Consider the following 15,458-nt stretch of genomic DNA (forward strand, 5'->3'; position numbering starts at 1 on the left):
CTGAATTGGGTAAAGATCTAGCATATTGCATGCAGATCTCCTTGCCCTTGGTGGTAAGGATGACAGTGAAATTTTCACCTCAGGTTCCCTTGCAGAAGAAGTCTTCTAAAGGGAAAAGTTAAATCTGATTAAGGAACATTTCATGTATGACTTGAAAAGGGTCTTTGAATCACCTGTATTTTCTAGGTACTGATGAACTTGGATAGCTGTTCTGTCTGAATTCCATGTGATAGAGGATGCTTTGAGAGTGCATCTCTAGAAATGGACTTCTGTTCTCCTAACTCTACAAATGTATTTTTTTTTGCTGTACAAGACCAGTGTAAGTTTTTTCCGTAGATGCCTTGAGGGTGTCAGACTGGCTGTAGGTTTTAGCATCCTCTTTAACAATAAGCAGTGCAAGCAGGATATATTTTTCTACTGGCTATTAGGGTAGCAACTTGGTAACTGCATAGTTAAATACAAGGGAAATATCTTCATGCAAGGAGGGGTATGATAGGTGAGATCCCTGAAAGGCCCCGAGGGACAGAATATTTAACCTACTTAAACAGCCTTTAAGGCTGGTAATAATGCTTTTAAATGTGGTTAGGATTTGCTTACTTGCCAGTAGCAGGACTGCAGCAACAGGGGCATTCATCAGTATGCATTTTGGTTTGGTATCCAGTCTGTGTCCAGGTAAGAGCAGCTATTGAATTTCCACTAGGATAAATATTTGGCTATATGTCTGTATTGGGTATATGTTGTACATTTCATTGTCTGTGTGCATTTAGGATCAGTGTGCTAGCTACGTGGATTTGCATGTCACTTGATAACACAACATCTAAAGACAGTCATTTGGCATATAGAACTTATGGAGCTTAGACTCCTGTTCTGTCTTTGTGCTGTTTTTTTAAATCCCTTGACATGACAGATTTATTGTTGACCTACTCCAAGGAAGTTTTCAAAATACTGGAGGAGAAGGAAAACAGTAAAGTCAGTCAAGCAATGCTTTTGCTCACTTATTTTAAAGTATTTTATAAAGGCCATTGTTTTGTAGGATTAGTTCTGCAGAAAGCAGCGTGAGACATATTAATTTAGAGGATAACATGCCTTTGAAAAGAAACAGGCCAGGAGAGGTGGGAATGGGCAAGGGTAGGAAACAGGATTTGGGGAGTGGGGGCACTTTTTCCTCCTCTCCTGGATGGTAATGGTCAGTCCTGAGACTACTGTCAGTCCTCCTTTTCCCATCCTCTTTCTTTTTCTTCCCCACCCTTTTCCCTTCTTGTGTTTTGGGAGGAAAGCTATCCTACATCAGAGCAAACAGTTAACAGTTGGCAAGTGAGTAAGGGAGATTATTTGTACGTTTTATATAACAGAGTTCATGACTTTCCTTCCCAGTCTAGGAAAGCCTGCTTTTCTTCCATACCAATTGCATTTAGCACATCCATTTCTAGCTTAAATGCTGCAGTGCAGAGCCATAGAAGGAACCCACTTGTAGGAATAAGGAACTGGTTTCTATCATAGGCTTTTTCCAAGTCCTGAAAAGGATGACTCTTGGGCGCCTCTCCTAGACTTATCCAAAGTAAAGATTTTGCTCAAGATAATTAAAGTTGAGGTGCTTAACATACAGGGTAATCTTGCACAGCTTAGACACTGCTTGTCTTGTTGGATCTGAGGGATGGCTTTATGCATGTGTTCCTATCCACAAGGACTGAGGTTGGTCCCTAATGTTCAGAACAAGCTAGCAACATTTTCAGTTCACTTTCTTACCAGTTTGTCTTTTCTAGTGTGCCTAGAGGTTTTCTAAATTCTTGGCACCAGTGTTTTCTAAACTCAGAACCAGAAGGATTCATATTTATACCTATCTGGATGACACACACTGGGGGATGGGTCAAGGGGGAGAAGATGCATAGGGATCTGCAGTACTGTCTTCATTGTTTGACCCACCTAGATTTCTCCATGAACCTCACAGAATTTATTGCCACTCAAAGATCCTCACAGATCTTTCTGGGGACAACTTGTTAAACAAGCTGTTCTTTAGCATAGGACAGTGTCCTTCCTTTTGGAGCTGTTTTGTTCTAGCTTGCCCAGAAGATATGTTTAACAGCGTGGACATTTCGGTACCCATGACAAGGTACCACGAGATGTGTCACATGAGGCACAACTTACCAATATTATGTTTTGTGATTTCCATATTAGGCTGGCAAGTACTGCCCTTCAGATTCTCCCACCAGCTTAAGGCTGGGTCTGCTTTTAAAGAAACAAGCATGACAGAACTGCAGAAGTTTTCTGCTAGCAGATTTTGTCCCCTTGGATGAAATACTGCCACTGAATCAGCTTTTTGCTTGGACTATGAGCATTGCCTCTCATTACCTTTGACTTTTTTTCTTTTGACATGTGCACTTCTTTCTTCTGTACTTGTTTCTGCTAATAGAGTCTTCTGTATTAACTTCAGTTATGTTTTGAAGAGGGAAGCCAGGATATTCTTGGTGCCTTATTGTACACGCTTGCCTTGAACTTTGCAGCTGGGATCTGACTTTGTATTTCAGACTGATTGTTTATGTAGGCCTTTGTCTGTCTTGAGCTTTGCACCCATTGTATAACCCTTTTGTTGATCCCTTGATGTGAAAAAAACATGTTATTATCTATGCAGCGGACAGTAGGTACTTCTGAGATTGTCATAGGGGGCTACCTGCTTTAAGTCCTCTGCAGTTCTTTGGGTTCCTCTTGCTCATCTCTGATTTCCATTTTTAGCCTGGTCATTTGTAACTTGATGGACATTGCCTTCCAGGATCATACCATACCCAAGTGCCCCTGTGTCCCTTGAGGATGAATTCCTTGTCTATGCTTGCCATTACACTTGGCATATACCTTACTTCCTGTCTTACCTCAACCATACATGTACAGTCTTAATTAGATCACTCAAGAAGTGTTTGCCTTTTTTGTTCTCTGCTGTCACCTCTTGGGAGTTGTTACTGTGAAATGCCTTGGTGCCCTGTTTAGTCTCCACTGGTGACATATCCCTCAAGAGCCATCTGTGACAGGACAGCATAGGAATTATGGAATTAAGCATATTGAAGGGCTGTGCCTCTGTTTACACTATCAAGCTGCTAAAGTCCATTGTTGATGAAGTGAGCCTTTTTGTTTTTTGGCACATTTAGGGTAGCTGTTGTGACTTAATGGTCCCTTAGGTGGGAAAGGAATTTCCTTTAGTTTTGTTAAACTCAGAAGTGAGCTATTTCCAGTTCTGAAAAGTACTTGCACATGGTGCACAGTGTACTGCAGAAGTTCCCTCTGAAGACTGACTGTCCTTAAGCACTCTGTACCAGTCCATGTTGCTCTTATTTATCTCTATGTTTTGTTTAGCTGCATTGGCTTAACCTTTGACCTCTAGTCAGCTTGCTGAAACAAAGAACAGTGTCAAGAGGGTAATGGAATGTTTTTCTCTGAGAAGTTTACTTGCCTGCTAGCAGAAAACTACTGCAGTTCTGTCATGGCCTGTTTTAGAATCTGAAGGGTAGTACTTGCTAGCATAATAAGGGAATCACAAAACCAAATATAATATTGGCATATTTTGGTTGCTACCTTCCTTGGAGCTTTCCTTGCAAGCCTATGCTCCTGTATATATTGGGAGTGCTGATATTGTAGATGGATGTGCCTCACCTTCATTATTCTGTGAATTAAATGGCGAAATGAACATAGCATTTTAGTTTATAACGTTTTCATGTTGTGCACATACAAGACCAGTTTTTGTTTTCTACAGTGAACTTCTGTGTTCGCTGTATTTGCAAGGCAGGTATCTTTTTCTTCTGTCATTACAGTACTGGTTGCAAGTGACTGGCACAATTCCTTTGCTGGATAGATTATATTTTTTGTCTTACTTTAGTGGATGCACTTGTTTTTGTGTTTGGGGTTTTAGTGTTAGTGTCAGTATAGGAAAATACATTGTTAGAGGTTGTTTTCTAAATTCATAAACACAGAAAATAAAAAGCAGAGGTGGAAGGTGGTAGCCATGCAACTTTAATGTTTATCTTAGACATGGTTATATTTACAGGTGTGGAGTCCATTTGGAAAGCGTAATTATTCATGTAGCATGTATTCGCATTTGTTTTTTTTGTTTTTTTTTTTTAATTTTTGAGTAGGTACTGCCCATAGTTCATTTTGATAATACCATTGTATTGTGTTAAATACTTTTGTGCAAAATACTGCTAAAATTGTAGGGTACTGGCTTTTGCAAAGAAAAGATCTGAACTGAGTGTTATATTTGTTTCTGTTGTGTAGGTTGTTCGAAAAGCTCTGAAGGAAGATAAACGTGTTTCTACGAAAACTTCAGCAGCTGATCTTGTAACAGAAACTGATCAGTTAGTTGAAGAACTAATTATCTCTACTCTAAAGAAGAAGTTTCCAAACCACAGGTAGACTGTTCATTTCCCACATTACTTCATGTCATTTATTGCATCGATGACGAGGCTAATAGAGGCAGGGTCTCATTCCTTCATTTATATTCAGTGGTGCTTGTAGTGATAATGACTCTTATATAGGAGTGAACAAGCTGGATTATGACAACAACTCATGTTTGAAGATGACTTCTGTTGAATCTGTCATAGTAGTGAGTTTAAAATGTGTGCAAGTAAAATAATTCTTGCCATATCATAGTGGTTTAAACTAGTTCAGTATATACTGTATCCTACAAGTAAACGTTCTTTGTAGTCATTATTGTAGTACTGATTCTTGGGTCTTCCACGGCCTGATTTCCAGAGTCTTTGCATCATTCCTAGCTGATGGACATCCGAAGGCCAATATCTGGATATCAGGGTATATTAAAGGCAGCCGTTGGCACCATCTTCAGTGTAGTCTAATGTTGTTCCAAGTGTGTTTAAAAAAAAGGTCAACAGGTGCTTGAAGTGTGGGAAGCAAATCCTGCATAAAGGTTTTCATTCATTTAGTCTGTTCTTCAAGGTGCCTCAGCACAATAGGTTCATAGGTAGGTACTAGGCTATCGGCCCTAGGGCCCATACAAGCCTAGCCAAAAAATGTACCCTGGCTTTCGCCACCCAAGAAAATTATTTTCCTGTGCCCCTGTCGAGCAGAGCCACAGAAGTGATCCCCGGGGTGAATTTCCCATTTCCCATCCAATCATCAAGATTTTTCTTGAAGAGTGCTAATGAGGAGCTCTGTTAGGTAGTCTGTTCCGGAGTATGGGAAGTCTCTGGGTTAGGAATCTATCCCTCCACCATGTTCTGTTTACTGTGATGACAAGGTTAAGGTCCATAGAGCCTGTAGCTCGGAGGGATTGGGATTTCTTTAAGTGGAGCATGTCCAACAGCTCTGGGTTTGACATAGCTTTGTATGTTAGGCAGAGATCGCCCCTGAGTAGGCGATATGCGATGGAGTAAAGCTGTAGTTTTTTGAGACGGTCTGCATAGGGCATCTGTTTGAGGCCGGTAATCCTCTTTGTGAGCTATTTCTGTGGTCTTTCCAGTTGTTGTAGATGTCTTTAATTGTCATGACTGTGCTAAACTCCAAGCAAAAACCCCGCAAACATAGGGCTGAGGTATGAGCCGGCCATATGGAGTCTTTGTTTTTGGTTCCCATGGTGGCTTCACAACCCTCCGCTACTGCTGGGCCTTCACAAATACCATCTTCCCCTAGCATCATTCCGAAGAAACTGAACAACAGAAAAATCAAGCACTGTGATGTTTCCAGTAAAGCACCAGCTCTAGTTCCCAAGTCGACCGATGACCCAGGTGCCTTTGCAGCCCCCTGGTCTGGCAACTCCTAGGCCCAAAACCTCTGTTGCTACCCCATGGGATGACATAATGGTTTCTGGTTTACCTACCTTTGTTATCATGGCACAGATGTTGTTTGTGTCTGAGGTTGCTCAGCATGCCTCAACTTCTGATATTAGAGTATCTCCCTTGAGACCCACAACCCAATCTACCTTGGCTACTGAAACCTTCACACCAAATTTGTGGTCTGACGACTGCAACCTTAGGTCATTCTTTCTAAACACCTAAACCAAAGTGAACCATTTATTTTTTTCTTGCCTCTGCCTTCAACCACTTCAACTCAGGCCAAAACCCAAGACATCCTAAAAATAGCACAGGACTTTGTGACCTTCATGAAATCCAGGGAGCCCTCCCACACTTCTGCTCCTGAAGCATTCCTGTCTAAAAAAGTAGGGAGGTGGCCTTTCAGCAAGATTCAGATTCCTCAGCTCAGAAGATGAGGAGGAGTTGTCCTTTTCTGGGAACCTTCCATCAAACTTTTCCAGATTGTGCTGTCTCATGAGGAAGATTTGGATGCTGGCTCAAGAACTACGACTCTCGTAGCATCTTGTATACCTGGTCAGAATAATACCTTGGCAGATTCTGTAAGCAGGAATCTTCTAGACCCCAATGAATGGATGACCAAGAGGTGTTCCTGGATCTAACTCTACAGTGAGTGGGGGGCCCCCCTCAATGGTTATGTTTGCATCTCACCAGACTACTACAAAAGTTGTAGTCCAGAACTCAACAAACAGGGACTTGGAAAATAGACGCTTTCTCTTTCAGATGGACGGACCCGTTCCTGTATGCATTCTTGCCTTTGCCTGTGATTTCCATGGTATTGATAAAAGTCAGGGTGGACAGATCCAACATGCTTCTAATGACCCCCGTCTGGCAAAGACAACACTGGTGCTCCCTTCTCTTGACCCTCAGCGAGGGGAGATTCCACATCCTACCACAGGAAATAGATCTTCCCATTTAAGCCAATGGATCTGTTTTCTATCCTCACCTAGCCACACTCAGATTAACAGTCTGGAGGATTGGGTTTTGACACTAAGAAATGTCACCTATCCCAGGGGCATGCATTTCATTCTAAAGTTGGCAAGGAAACTCAATACTAGATAATCATACCTGGCAAAATTGAGATGTTCCATCTAGTGCCATAACAAGAACACAAACCCTTCTCAGGCAAACATCAATTCAGTCTTGGAGTACCTTACTGGCATGTTTAGAGAGGGACTTTCCTACTTCAGTACTGAAGTGCAGGCATATGCAAACTCCACTTGCTTACACTGTTCTTACACCCACGCATGAAACTTTGCCTAAAAGGGGTCTTTCATATGAAACTTCCCAGAAGGCACCTTATTCCTGCCTGGATCTTAGTGTTGTGGTAGAGAAACTCACCTGGCTCCCCTTTGAACCAGGTGTCTTTGCCTTACTAAAAATGCTCACTTGGAAAGCCACCTTCCTTATAGCTGTCAATTCAGCAAGGAGGGTCTCAGAGCTACAAGACCTCATGTGTAAAGAGACTTTTTACGGTCTTTCACTGGGATAGGGTAACTCTTAAACAAACCCATCTTTTATGTCTAAAATGGTGTCAGAACTTACCCAAAACCACGCTATCCACCAGCCAGTCTCTTTCCCAAATCCACAGAACAGAGCAGAACATGTTCTTCATTCCCTGGATGAAAACAGCAAATCAGGAACTGTCTAGTCAGGACAAAAACCCAGAATAGAGCAAAGCAATTACTGGTGGCTTTCACAGAGGGTAAAGAGGACAGGCCCGTCTCCAAACAAGTCAAGTCCATATTGATAGCCAGCTGCATTAGGTTGTGTTATTCCCTCCTTGGAAAAATTATTCCTGGGCATATTAAAGCCCACTCCACCAGGCATGGGGCAATTACCACTGCTGTCCTCAAAAGGAGTCTCTACCCTGTCTTAGGGGCAGCCATATGGTAATCTGTGCACATCTTTACAAAGCACTGTAATCTAGGAAATAACTTCAGGGCTATAGTAGGTTTTGCTACTGCCATCCTGCAAAGTGTTATTTCCTAGGGTTGTACAGATTACCCACCACTCAGCTGTTGGCTTTGAGAGTTCTCCCAAGAATCAGGACTGCAACATTGACTAAAAAGAACATAATGCAGTTGTTCCACTTTCCATACTTGTAGATGTTTGAGTAGATCAGTGTTGCAGTACTTACTCTCACCATCCAACCCCTCTATTTGCTGAATATTTTAGTCTGTTACCACCGTTAGTCTAACCTTTGAATACACTTTCTGGTTAACTTGGTTTGTTTCAGGTAATCTAGTTAAAGTTAATAAGGCCTTCTTATGCCCTGGCATTCTAACTCCCCTTCTTCAACAGCTGTTACCCGTCATTCCTCATCTGAGTTTTATGGTAACATTAGACAAAAATGAGGCTTATCACATTCCCATAACCACAGGCTTTGGACAATTTCTTAGATGTTATGTCTGGGTTGCATTATCATTTTTCTGCATTGCCCTTTGAGTTAGCTACTGCTCATAAAATATCTAGCTCTAGGGTTAGTTCATTGCAGACTACAAGGAATTCACATTTTTCCTTATTTAGTTAACTTGCTGATCTTTGCAGAGTGTTCTGCTAGATATTGGGAGCCCTTAACAGGGGCCTCTTCACTCTTTAGCAATGTGGACTTGTAAGTAAATGTTCAGAAATCTTCCTTGACTCCAGCATACAGGATTATAGTTTTTAGACTGCCTTCTAGATCCATCTCATCAAAGGGATTCCTTGGGAGTTGGGTGTACAACAGTGTATAACCCTGCAAGCATCTTGCATGCTGTCAGGGCAAAATGTAGTGGCAGACAAACTGAGCAGGATCAAAATAGACTCTTCATGAATGAGGAGGTCTTCCAGGAATGGATCCAGTTGGGAGGAGGGAGACACCGCAAACATATGTTTGCCTCCTTTCAAAAGAGATGGCTAAGTAAATTCTGCACCAGTACTTCTTGCGGGCAGACCTGGAAAACAGATGCATTTTTCATACTCGTGGCCGGGAATGCTCATATGTGCATTTCTGCCCTTTCCACTGATATCCAGGGTCAGTCTAAAAATTCAGAAGGGTTGTGCAAAAAACTATTGTGGTGACTGCCTATTGGACAAGACAACACTGGATGTTCTTCGTGTTTCACTGTTGCAGTCATCACCTGTGGGTTATCCCTACTGCGGTAGCCCTCTGCCAGCCCGAATACCAGAGTCAGTATTTTTCTGCGTCAGCTGCGGTCGCTTGCTGTCTGATGTCAGGTCATCAGTGCTATAAAGGAAGGCAGCCAACGCCATTCCATCAGTCTTTCTTGCCGTAGAGCCCGTAGCAGAAACAGTTTGAAAGTGTGCCGGTTGGTCGCTACCAGAGTTTGAATTTCAGCTGAAAACGTCTAAAGCTAAGTACCCTGTTGGGAGTCCTTTTTTCTTGCACTAACCGATGTCAGAAAAAGTTCACAATTGTCTCGCCTGTGGAAAGCAAATACCACACTGAGATTTCCATTCATACTGCCTCACCTGTTTAGGCCCAGACCACAACGTCCCCCGTTGCTAATTCTGTGCCCTCTTGAATGCTAGAACTATTTGTCGTAGAGCTCTTATTGTAGCCAAAATGATGTCCATCAGCAAACAATCCGTAGACATTCTGAAAAAACGTAAAGATAAAGATAGACAGACCACTCAAGGCTAAGCCTTCCGACGACTCTAACGTGAAGTATGTCATCAGTTCTCCAGAATTCAGTGAGGTGCCTTCGCAGCCCCTGAGGCCCAGTTTGATATCTTTGCAGGCCTCTACTGAGACCCTTTCAGAGTCCGGTATGCCGCAGACATCATCTTCATCTTGTGAGCCTTTGGTTGTCTCTGCCTCAGTTGGGTCTGGAGCTGCGACTCAGGCACCGGCTTCCGAGGAAGTCTTTCCCACTACCGAATCTAGACAAATACTGATGTCTTCTCCCCCTGCTACCATTTCTCTCAGACCAATGAATACTCTTAGGCCTAGAGGCAAGGCCACTCCCAGGAAAGATACATTGAGCCACCATTTTACTCCTGCTCCACCACCCCAAGCTCAAATGCTTAAAATGGCAGAGGATCTTATCACCCTTTATCAGGGGTAGTCAGGCCACAACTTCTAAAAGTAAAAGAGACCTTTCTCCTGAAGTACTGACCGAACAGGATTCTGAGTATTTTGATTATTCAGTTTTTGAAGGGGAACAACTACCTCTGGCTGCTTATGAGGTTTCTGATGCAGAGGAATCCATTCATTCTGTCTCCCCTCCAGAAGATCCTTCCTTTGGGGAAGCCCTTCACACCCTCAGGGAGCATTTCCATTGGAAATCCCAGGACTTCCCTCAGTCTAAGAAAAGACTAAGAGAGTTTCTAGAGGTGCCCCAGCACAGACCCTTGGCTATCCCTCCTATCTTAGAGGTGATTGATGATGTCTTCCAGGAATCCAGTATAACTCCTGATGCCCTCCCACCTGCTGCCAGAAAATCTGACAGGTATTACAGAGTATCAAATTCTCGCAAACACCTGTACAGAAATCCTGCTGCAGACCTGGAGGTCATTACGCAGGGAGCTAAAGGTGCTAAGGCTAGTTCTAAAAAGAATCCTATTCCTCCTGACAGGGATTCTAAAGCTGTGGACAGATGGGGTAAAAAATGTATACACCTCTGCAACCTTAGCTGTCACAATACTCAGTTGTCAGTTCCACATGTTAAAATTTCAACAACACACTTTGGAACTATTAAAACAAAAGATTTCTACTTTTCCTGACTGTGCCAATTCAAAAGAGTTAGCAGATCTTCTGCACTCGACTTGTCAAGTGACTAAACACTCTTTACACTGTGGATATTACGCCCTAGAAGCTGCAAGCAGGGCAGCAGTGTTAGGATCTGTCATTAGGAGACATGCATGGTTGAAGGAACTACCTCTGCCTGAGCCAGTGAAATCTAAATTACTTGACGCACATTTGGATAAGGACCAATTGTTTGGAGTAAAAGCAGAAGAGGTGCTTAAAAAGATGGAAGGCAAAGCAAAATCTCTGCAGACAGTAAAAGATTTCCTTGTGGTACAACCTCCTAGGTTCAACAGGAATTTTCCCTCTAAACACTGGTCCTTTCCTGCACCTAGCAGACAGGGGCAAGGTAAGCCCCGCAGAGACAGACCACCCAGACTCCTATCCCAGGGTCAGCAGAGAACCAAGCCAGTGGACCACTTCCACCCCTAAGGCAGGGAGTTTTAAGACCCCCTCTAGGATAAAAAACTATTAAGAACTCTATCTCCCCCTTCTGCGCTCCTTTCACTCACCAACTACCAAGAACCATTGGGTCTTAAATGTCTTTTTTCAGGGATACGAATTTCCTTCAAGTAACTCCCAATTCTGAGAGGGTATCCTTACCTCAGTATTACTGACCAGAGGCACTGGAACTTGTCCAAGCTCACTTATCCCGAGGGTCAGTGGAACTGCTCCCCTTCAGATCCATCAAGCTATGGCTGTTATTCCACACTAGTCCTTGCTCCTAGGACAGAGGGCACTTGGCGCCTCTCCATGGATCTACCCATTCAGAGCACCTTCCTGGCAGTCACCATATTCAAAATGCTAACATGGCAGCAGTTGCTGCCTAGGCTGACCAGAAATGCATGGTTGGTTACCATATCCCTTCAAGAGGCGTTAGCCCTGGCCATAGCTTTTGGCTGACAGAAAAACATACAAATTTAACCTTATCTGGACAACTGCCTCATTCAGGTAGATGGCAGAGAATGGCTCCTCCAGGACCCCTTTTTTGTCAAAACCCTCCAAAGACTCTCAGGGTCCACCATCTACTAGAAGAAATCAGGACAAAACACCCCCCAGGAAGATCATTTTCTTGGAACATTGCTGAACACAGCAGCCCTAATGGCCTTCCTACTCCCAAAAAAGCAGAGATTACTGCAGGTCTTTCTCACGAGCTGGCCCTCAGATGTCACCGCACAGTGAGGAAGTCCCTGTAAACCTTGAGGTACATGGCATCTGGTATCCTTCTAATTTCTCTGGCAAGGCCTCACATGAGAAAACTTCAGTGGTACCCAAAAGAACCTGCAGAGTCTGCAATCAGTATTTCCAGGGACCACTCAACCACTGATCCCCTGTATAGGAGCTGCGTTTCTCAGATGGCTAGGGGCCCCTGACCAGAACTAGGGTCTTCCCTTCAACCTCTACCCATCCGGACAGTCCACTACCTCCGATGCCTCAGGCTTAGCTTGGGGTGCTCACCTTGAAGGCAGATGCACCCAAGGTCTTTGGGATGCCTACCACCTTTGCTTACACTTCTAACAGAAGAAAATGATTGCAGTACTAAAGGATCTGACTCCCTTCAAACCCCATCTCAAGCCAGGGGTTCTCATAATCAAACAGACAACACCACAGTAAGGGGGTACACCTTCTAACAGGGAAGGACCACATCTTACCCTCTGTGCATGATAGCTAATTCCCACCTGGGATCAACCACATCCTGCCAGACCACATAAGCAGAAACTTCCTGGACACCCTATGGTGGCAGCTGTACAGAAAAATCCTTTCACAAATCACCCGGGAGTGGTGGGGGGGGGGGGGGTCTCAAGAGTTGGATCTTTCTGCTTCGCATCACATCCAGCAGCGGAAAAGTTTCTGTACCAGAGGGATTCACCAACTAGCATGGAAGGTGGATGCCTTCACCTCCCCCTGGTACACTCTCTTTGTGTACTCATTCCCTCTTATCCTCAAGGTACTGGTCATATTAAGGGAGGAAAGACAAAAGGCCTTCCTCATTGCTCCAGATTGGCCCAGACAGCATTAGTACCCCTTACTGAGCAGCCTGACCTTACAGCCTCCCAGCCAGTTTCCCCCGTGATCTGAGACCTTTTAACTTGGGGGAGGGGTGCTGCCCCCAGACCTGCAAACTCTTGAACTATCAGCATGGCAAATACTCAAAAGGCAGTCTAAGGAACCCTGTTAAGCTAACAGATCCTACACATTATCACACAGGCCAGATGGCCTAGCACCAGAAAATCTTATGCAAGAAAATGAAAAAGATTCTGGTCCTGGAGTCAGTCCAGAGGGGAAAATGTCTCACCACCTTCCAACCCTCTTATCCTGGACTACCTAGCGGAGCTGCTTAATACTGGCCTCTCCTTCTCCTCTATTTAAATCCACGCCTCAGCCATTTCAGCTCATTTTGATAAAGCACCAGCCCCTGTTATCCCACCTTTTGATTAAACAATGCCTCAGAGGGACTTCTACTATCATACCTCCCAGAAGGCACAATAAGCCTTCACCATGCATTTCCCACCTCAGTAGGTTATATGTTGCCCTGTCCAACTGCAAGGGTGTAGACCACAAACCTTCTTAATGTAAAATAACAAGTTTGGAGCCCAGGTGCTTAACTAGAACCAAGACACTTAAGCCTTCAATCAGCATTTCCCAGATGATAAGGGTGTAGGCTATTCTCTCCTGCCACAAGAGTATAGACCACAAACCTTCTTAATATAAAATAACTGGTTTGGAGTCCAAGTGCTTAAATCAGAACAAAGACACAATAAGCCTTCACAAGCAATTCCCAACTCAGAAGGGAGTTAAGTTACCTCTCCTGCCACAAGAGTGTCTTCCACAAACCTTGATTATGTATGATAACTAGTTTGAAACCCAAATGCTTAAATCAAAACTAAGAGGCTTAGAATAACAGTTACAATTTAATCAGGCTAGTAACAAGCAATAATAAATACAGCAGATTAAATGTGACTGAACACTTTAAGAACATGCAGCAAAAAGCCAAATAAAGTAATAAAGTAGGAAGAAGTACAGATAAAGTAGTAAAAGCAGCTGAATAAAGTGCGTTTTTTTAAGTAAGTGGGTATGGAGGAAACGGAAGATAATTCAAATTTAAGAGAATGAGGGGGTGGGCCTTTCCCAGTTGTTCTCTCAGTAGAATGAGCTGATGAGATGGGACTGGGAGGAGTGTCCAAAATCAGATTTATAGTAGGGGCGGGCAACTCAGAAGCCACCGAGTTTGAGTACAACAGCAGTAGGGTGGGTGAGTGGTAAAAATCAAATGCAGACAGAGATCAGCAATAGCTAGCCAGAGAACAGCAAGCCAAACAAGCACTACAGCTAAATAAAGATATCTCTAAATATTTCTAGTTGAATGAAGAATGCAATTTTTCATCTCCTCCTTCTAATTATCTGGATGTTTTTCACTGTTTGCAAAGGAATTATTTTCTAGCTTTTCTAACTGACTCTAACCAAGACCTCTTAAAACTCCAAAAGAACAAAAAAATGCAGTATGAGAAAAAGATGAAAAGTAGAAGTAACCAAACCTTAAATGAATAACTTTAATTCAAAATCAAATGCAGACATAGATCAGCAATAGTCAAGCAGAGAACAGCAAGTCCAACAACACTACAGCTCTTTCGGAATTTGAATGACAGGGAGAATAGATGTATATACTCTGTTCATGCTTTTGCAGCTTGGGTATTATATTTAGGAAAGCTATACAACTGTGGAATTACAGGTATGGGAATGGAAAAGGATAACCTGTGTCATTTCAAACTATTCCAGTTGGTTGTTCCTTACTACATCTTTTATTGTAATACCCACTGTGGTAAAACATTTCCAGGCAGGATTGAAGCATGTTCTAAAAGAACCTTGTTTTCTTTGCTAGCATGTTGAAAATGGGATGGATTTCAGAAGCATTCTAGAGGCAACTAAATGGTCCTCTGTACAGACTTTTACAAAACATTACATACTGGTTTCCTTTTTCAAGTCTAGGACTGGCTTTGCTAGGACTAATCTCCAGTGTCTCCTGGATCTTTATTCTTCCTTCTCTCCAGTTGGATAGGATTTGGTAATCAGACCAAATACCCAAAGGCTACTGCAGCAGTGAGAATGATAAATGTAGCATAATTATGTAAGCTGCACTTAATATAACAGTAGCTGTTCGAATTCCTGTGTGTTGCAGTAGCCGCACTCACCTTCCATCCACCTTCTACTATATGCACTTAGTTGTTGGGATAAAAAGTTATGTATCTCTCTCTCTGGAGTTTCTGGATGAGTAAGCTTTCGTTTTTATTTGGGCAAGAAAGTCCTGAAGTTGTCTACGTTCTCAGCAGTCAGAGTGTAGGTATGGAAAGGAGCCAGATCTTTTTCCAAGACTTGTCTGTTGTATCCTGGGAAGGATACAATCCAAATAGCCAAACAACAGTGCAGCAATGGAGAATTCAAAATCTACTGTTACGGTAAGTGCAACTTGCACAGCTATACTTTATACATTGTAATAATTTTTTTAACATTCTAAAGTCCTCCCTACCCCTCACACATACACCAAAACAAATAAATATGTAAATATATTTAAAATGATTCCTAGTCAGGATAGGTACCCCGAGTAGCTGGCTACCAAAACAAACGTTGACTAACTTAAACCTTGGGTTCGATCTGCTAATTCACATACTCTTGCCAGATTTCTGTGTAATTAATTTCCTTTCCCAGCAGGGGAACAGCCTGCATGTTTTCCATCTATCTACCTTCTTTTTTATCCAGCCCTATAATTTTCATTTTTCTCCCCAATGTTTATATTATTCTACTCTCTGGTCTTACCTTTGCTATACACTTCACAGTGTTACAGCTGCTTGAGTATTTAACATTACCTACTTCCCTGTTGCTCAGTACATTGTGCCTTTAGGGAA

General features: G+C 42.8%; 1 protein-coding gene across 1 annotated transcript in view; it reads left to right on the forward strand.

Annotated features, from left to right (window-relative positions):
• Positions 1-15,458, forward strand: part of IMPA2 (inositol monophosphatase 2) — a 691,308-nt gene that overhangs the window by 132,610 nt on the left and 543,240 nt on the right. Inside the window, exon 2 of the mRNA XM_044067365.1 lies at positions 4,258-4,391. Coding sequence (XP_043923300.1) covers positions 4,258-4,391 — 134 coding nt within the window. The remainder of the gene's footprint in view (positions 1-4,257; positions 4,392-15,458) is intronic.

The sequence above is a fragment of the Protopterus annectens genome, chromosome 3.part1 (genome assembly GCF_019279795.1).
Source record: "Protopterus annectens isolate FY-2018-M chromosome 3.part1, PAN1.0, whole genome shotgun sequence".
Taxonomy (NCBI): domain Eukaryota; kingdom Metazoa; phylum Chordata; order Ceratodontiformes; family Protopteridae; genus Protopterus; species Protopterus annectens.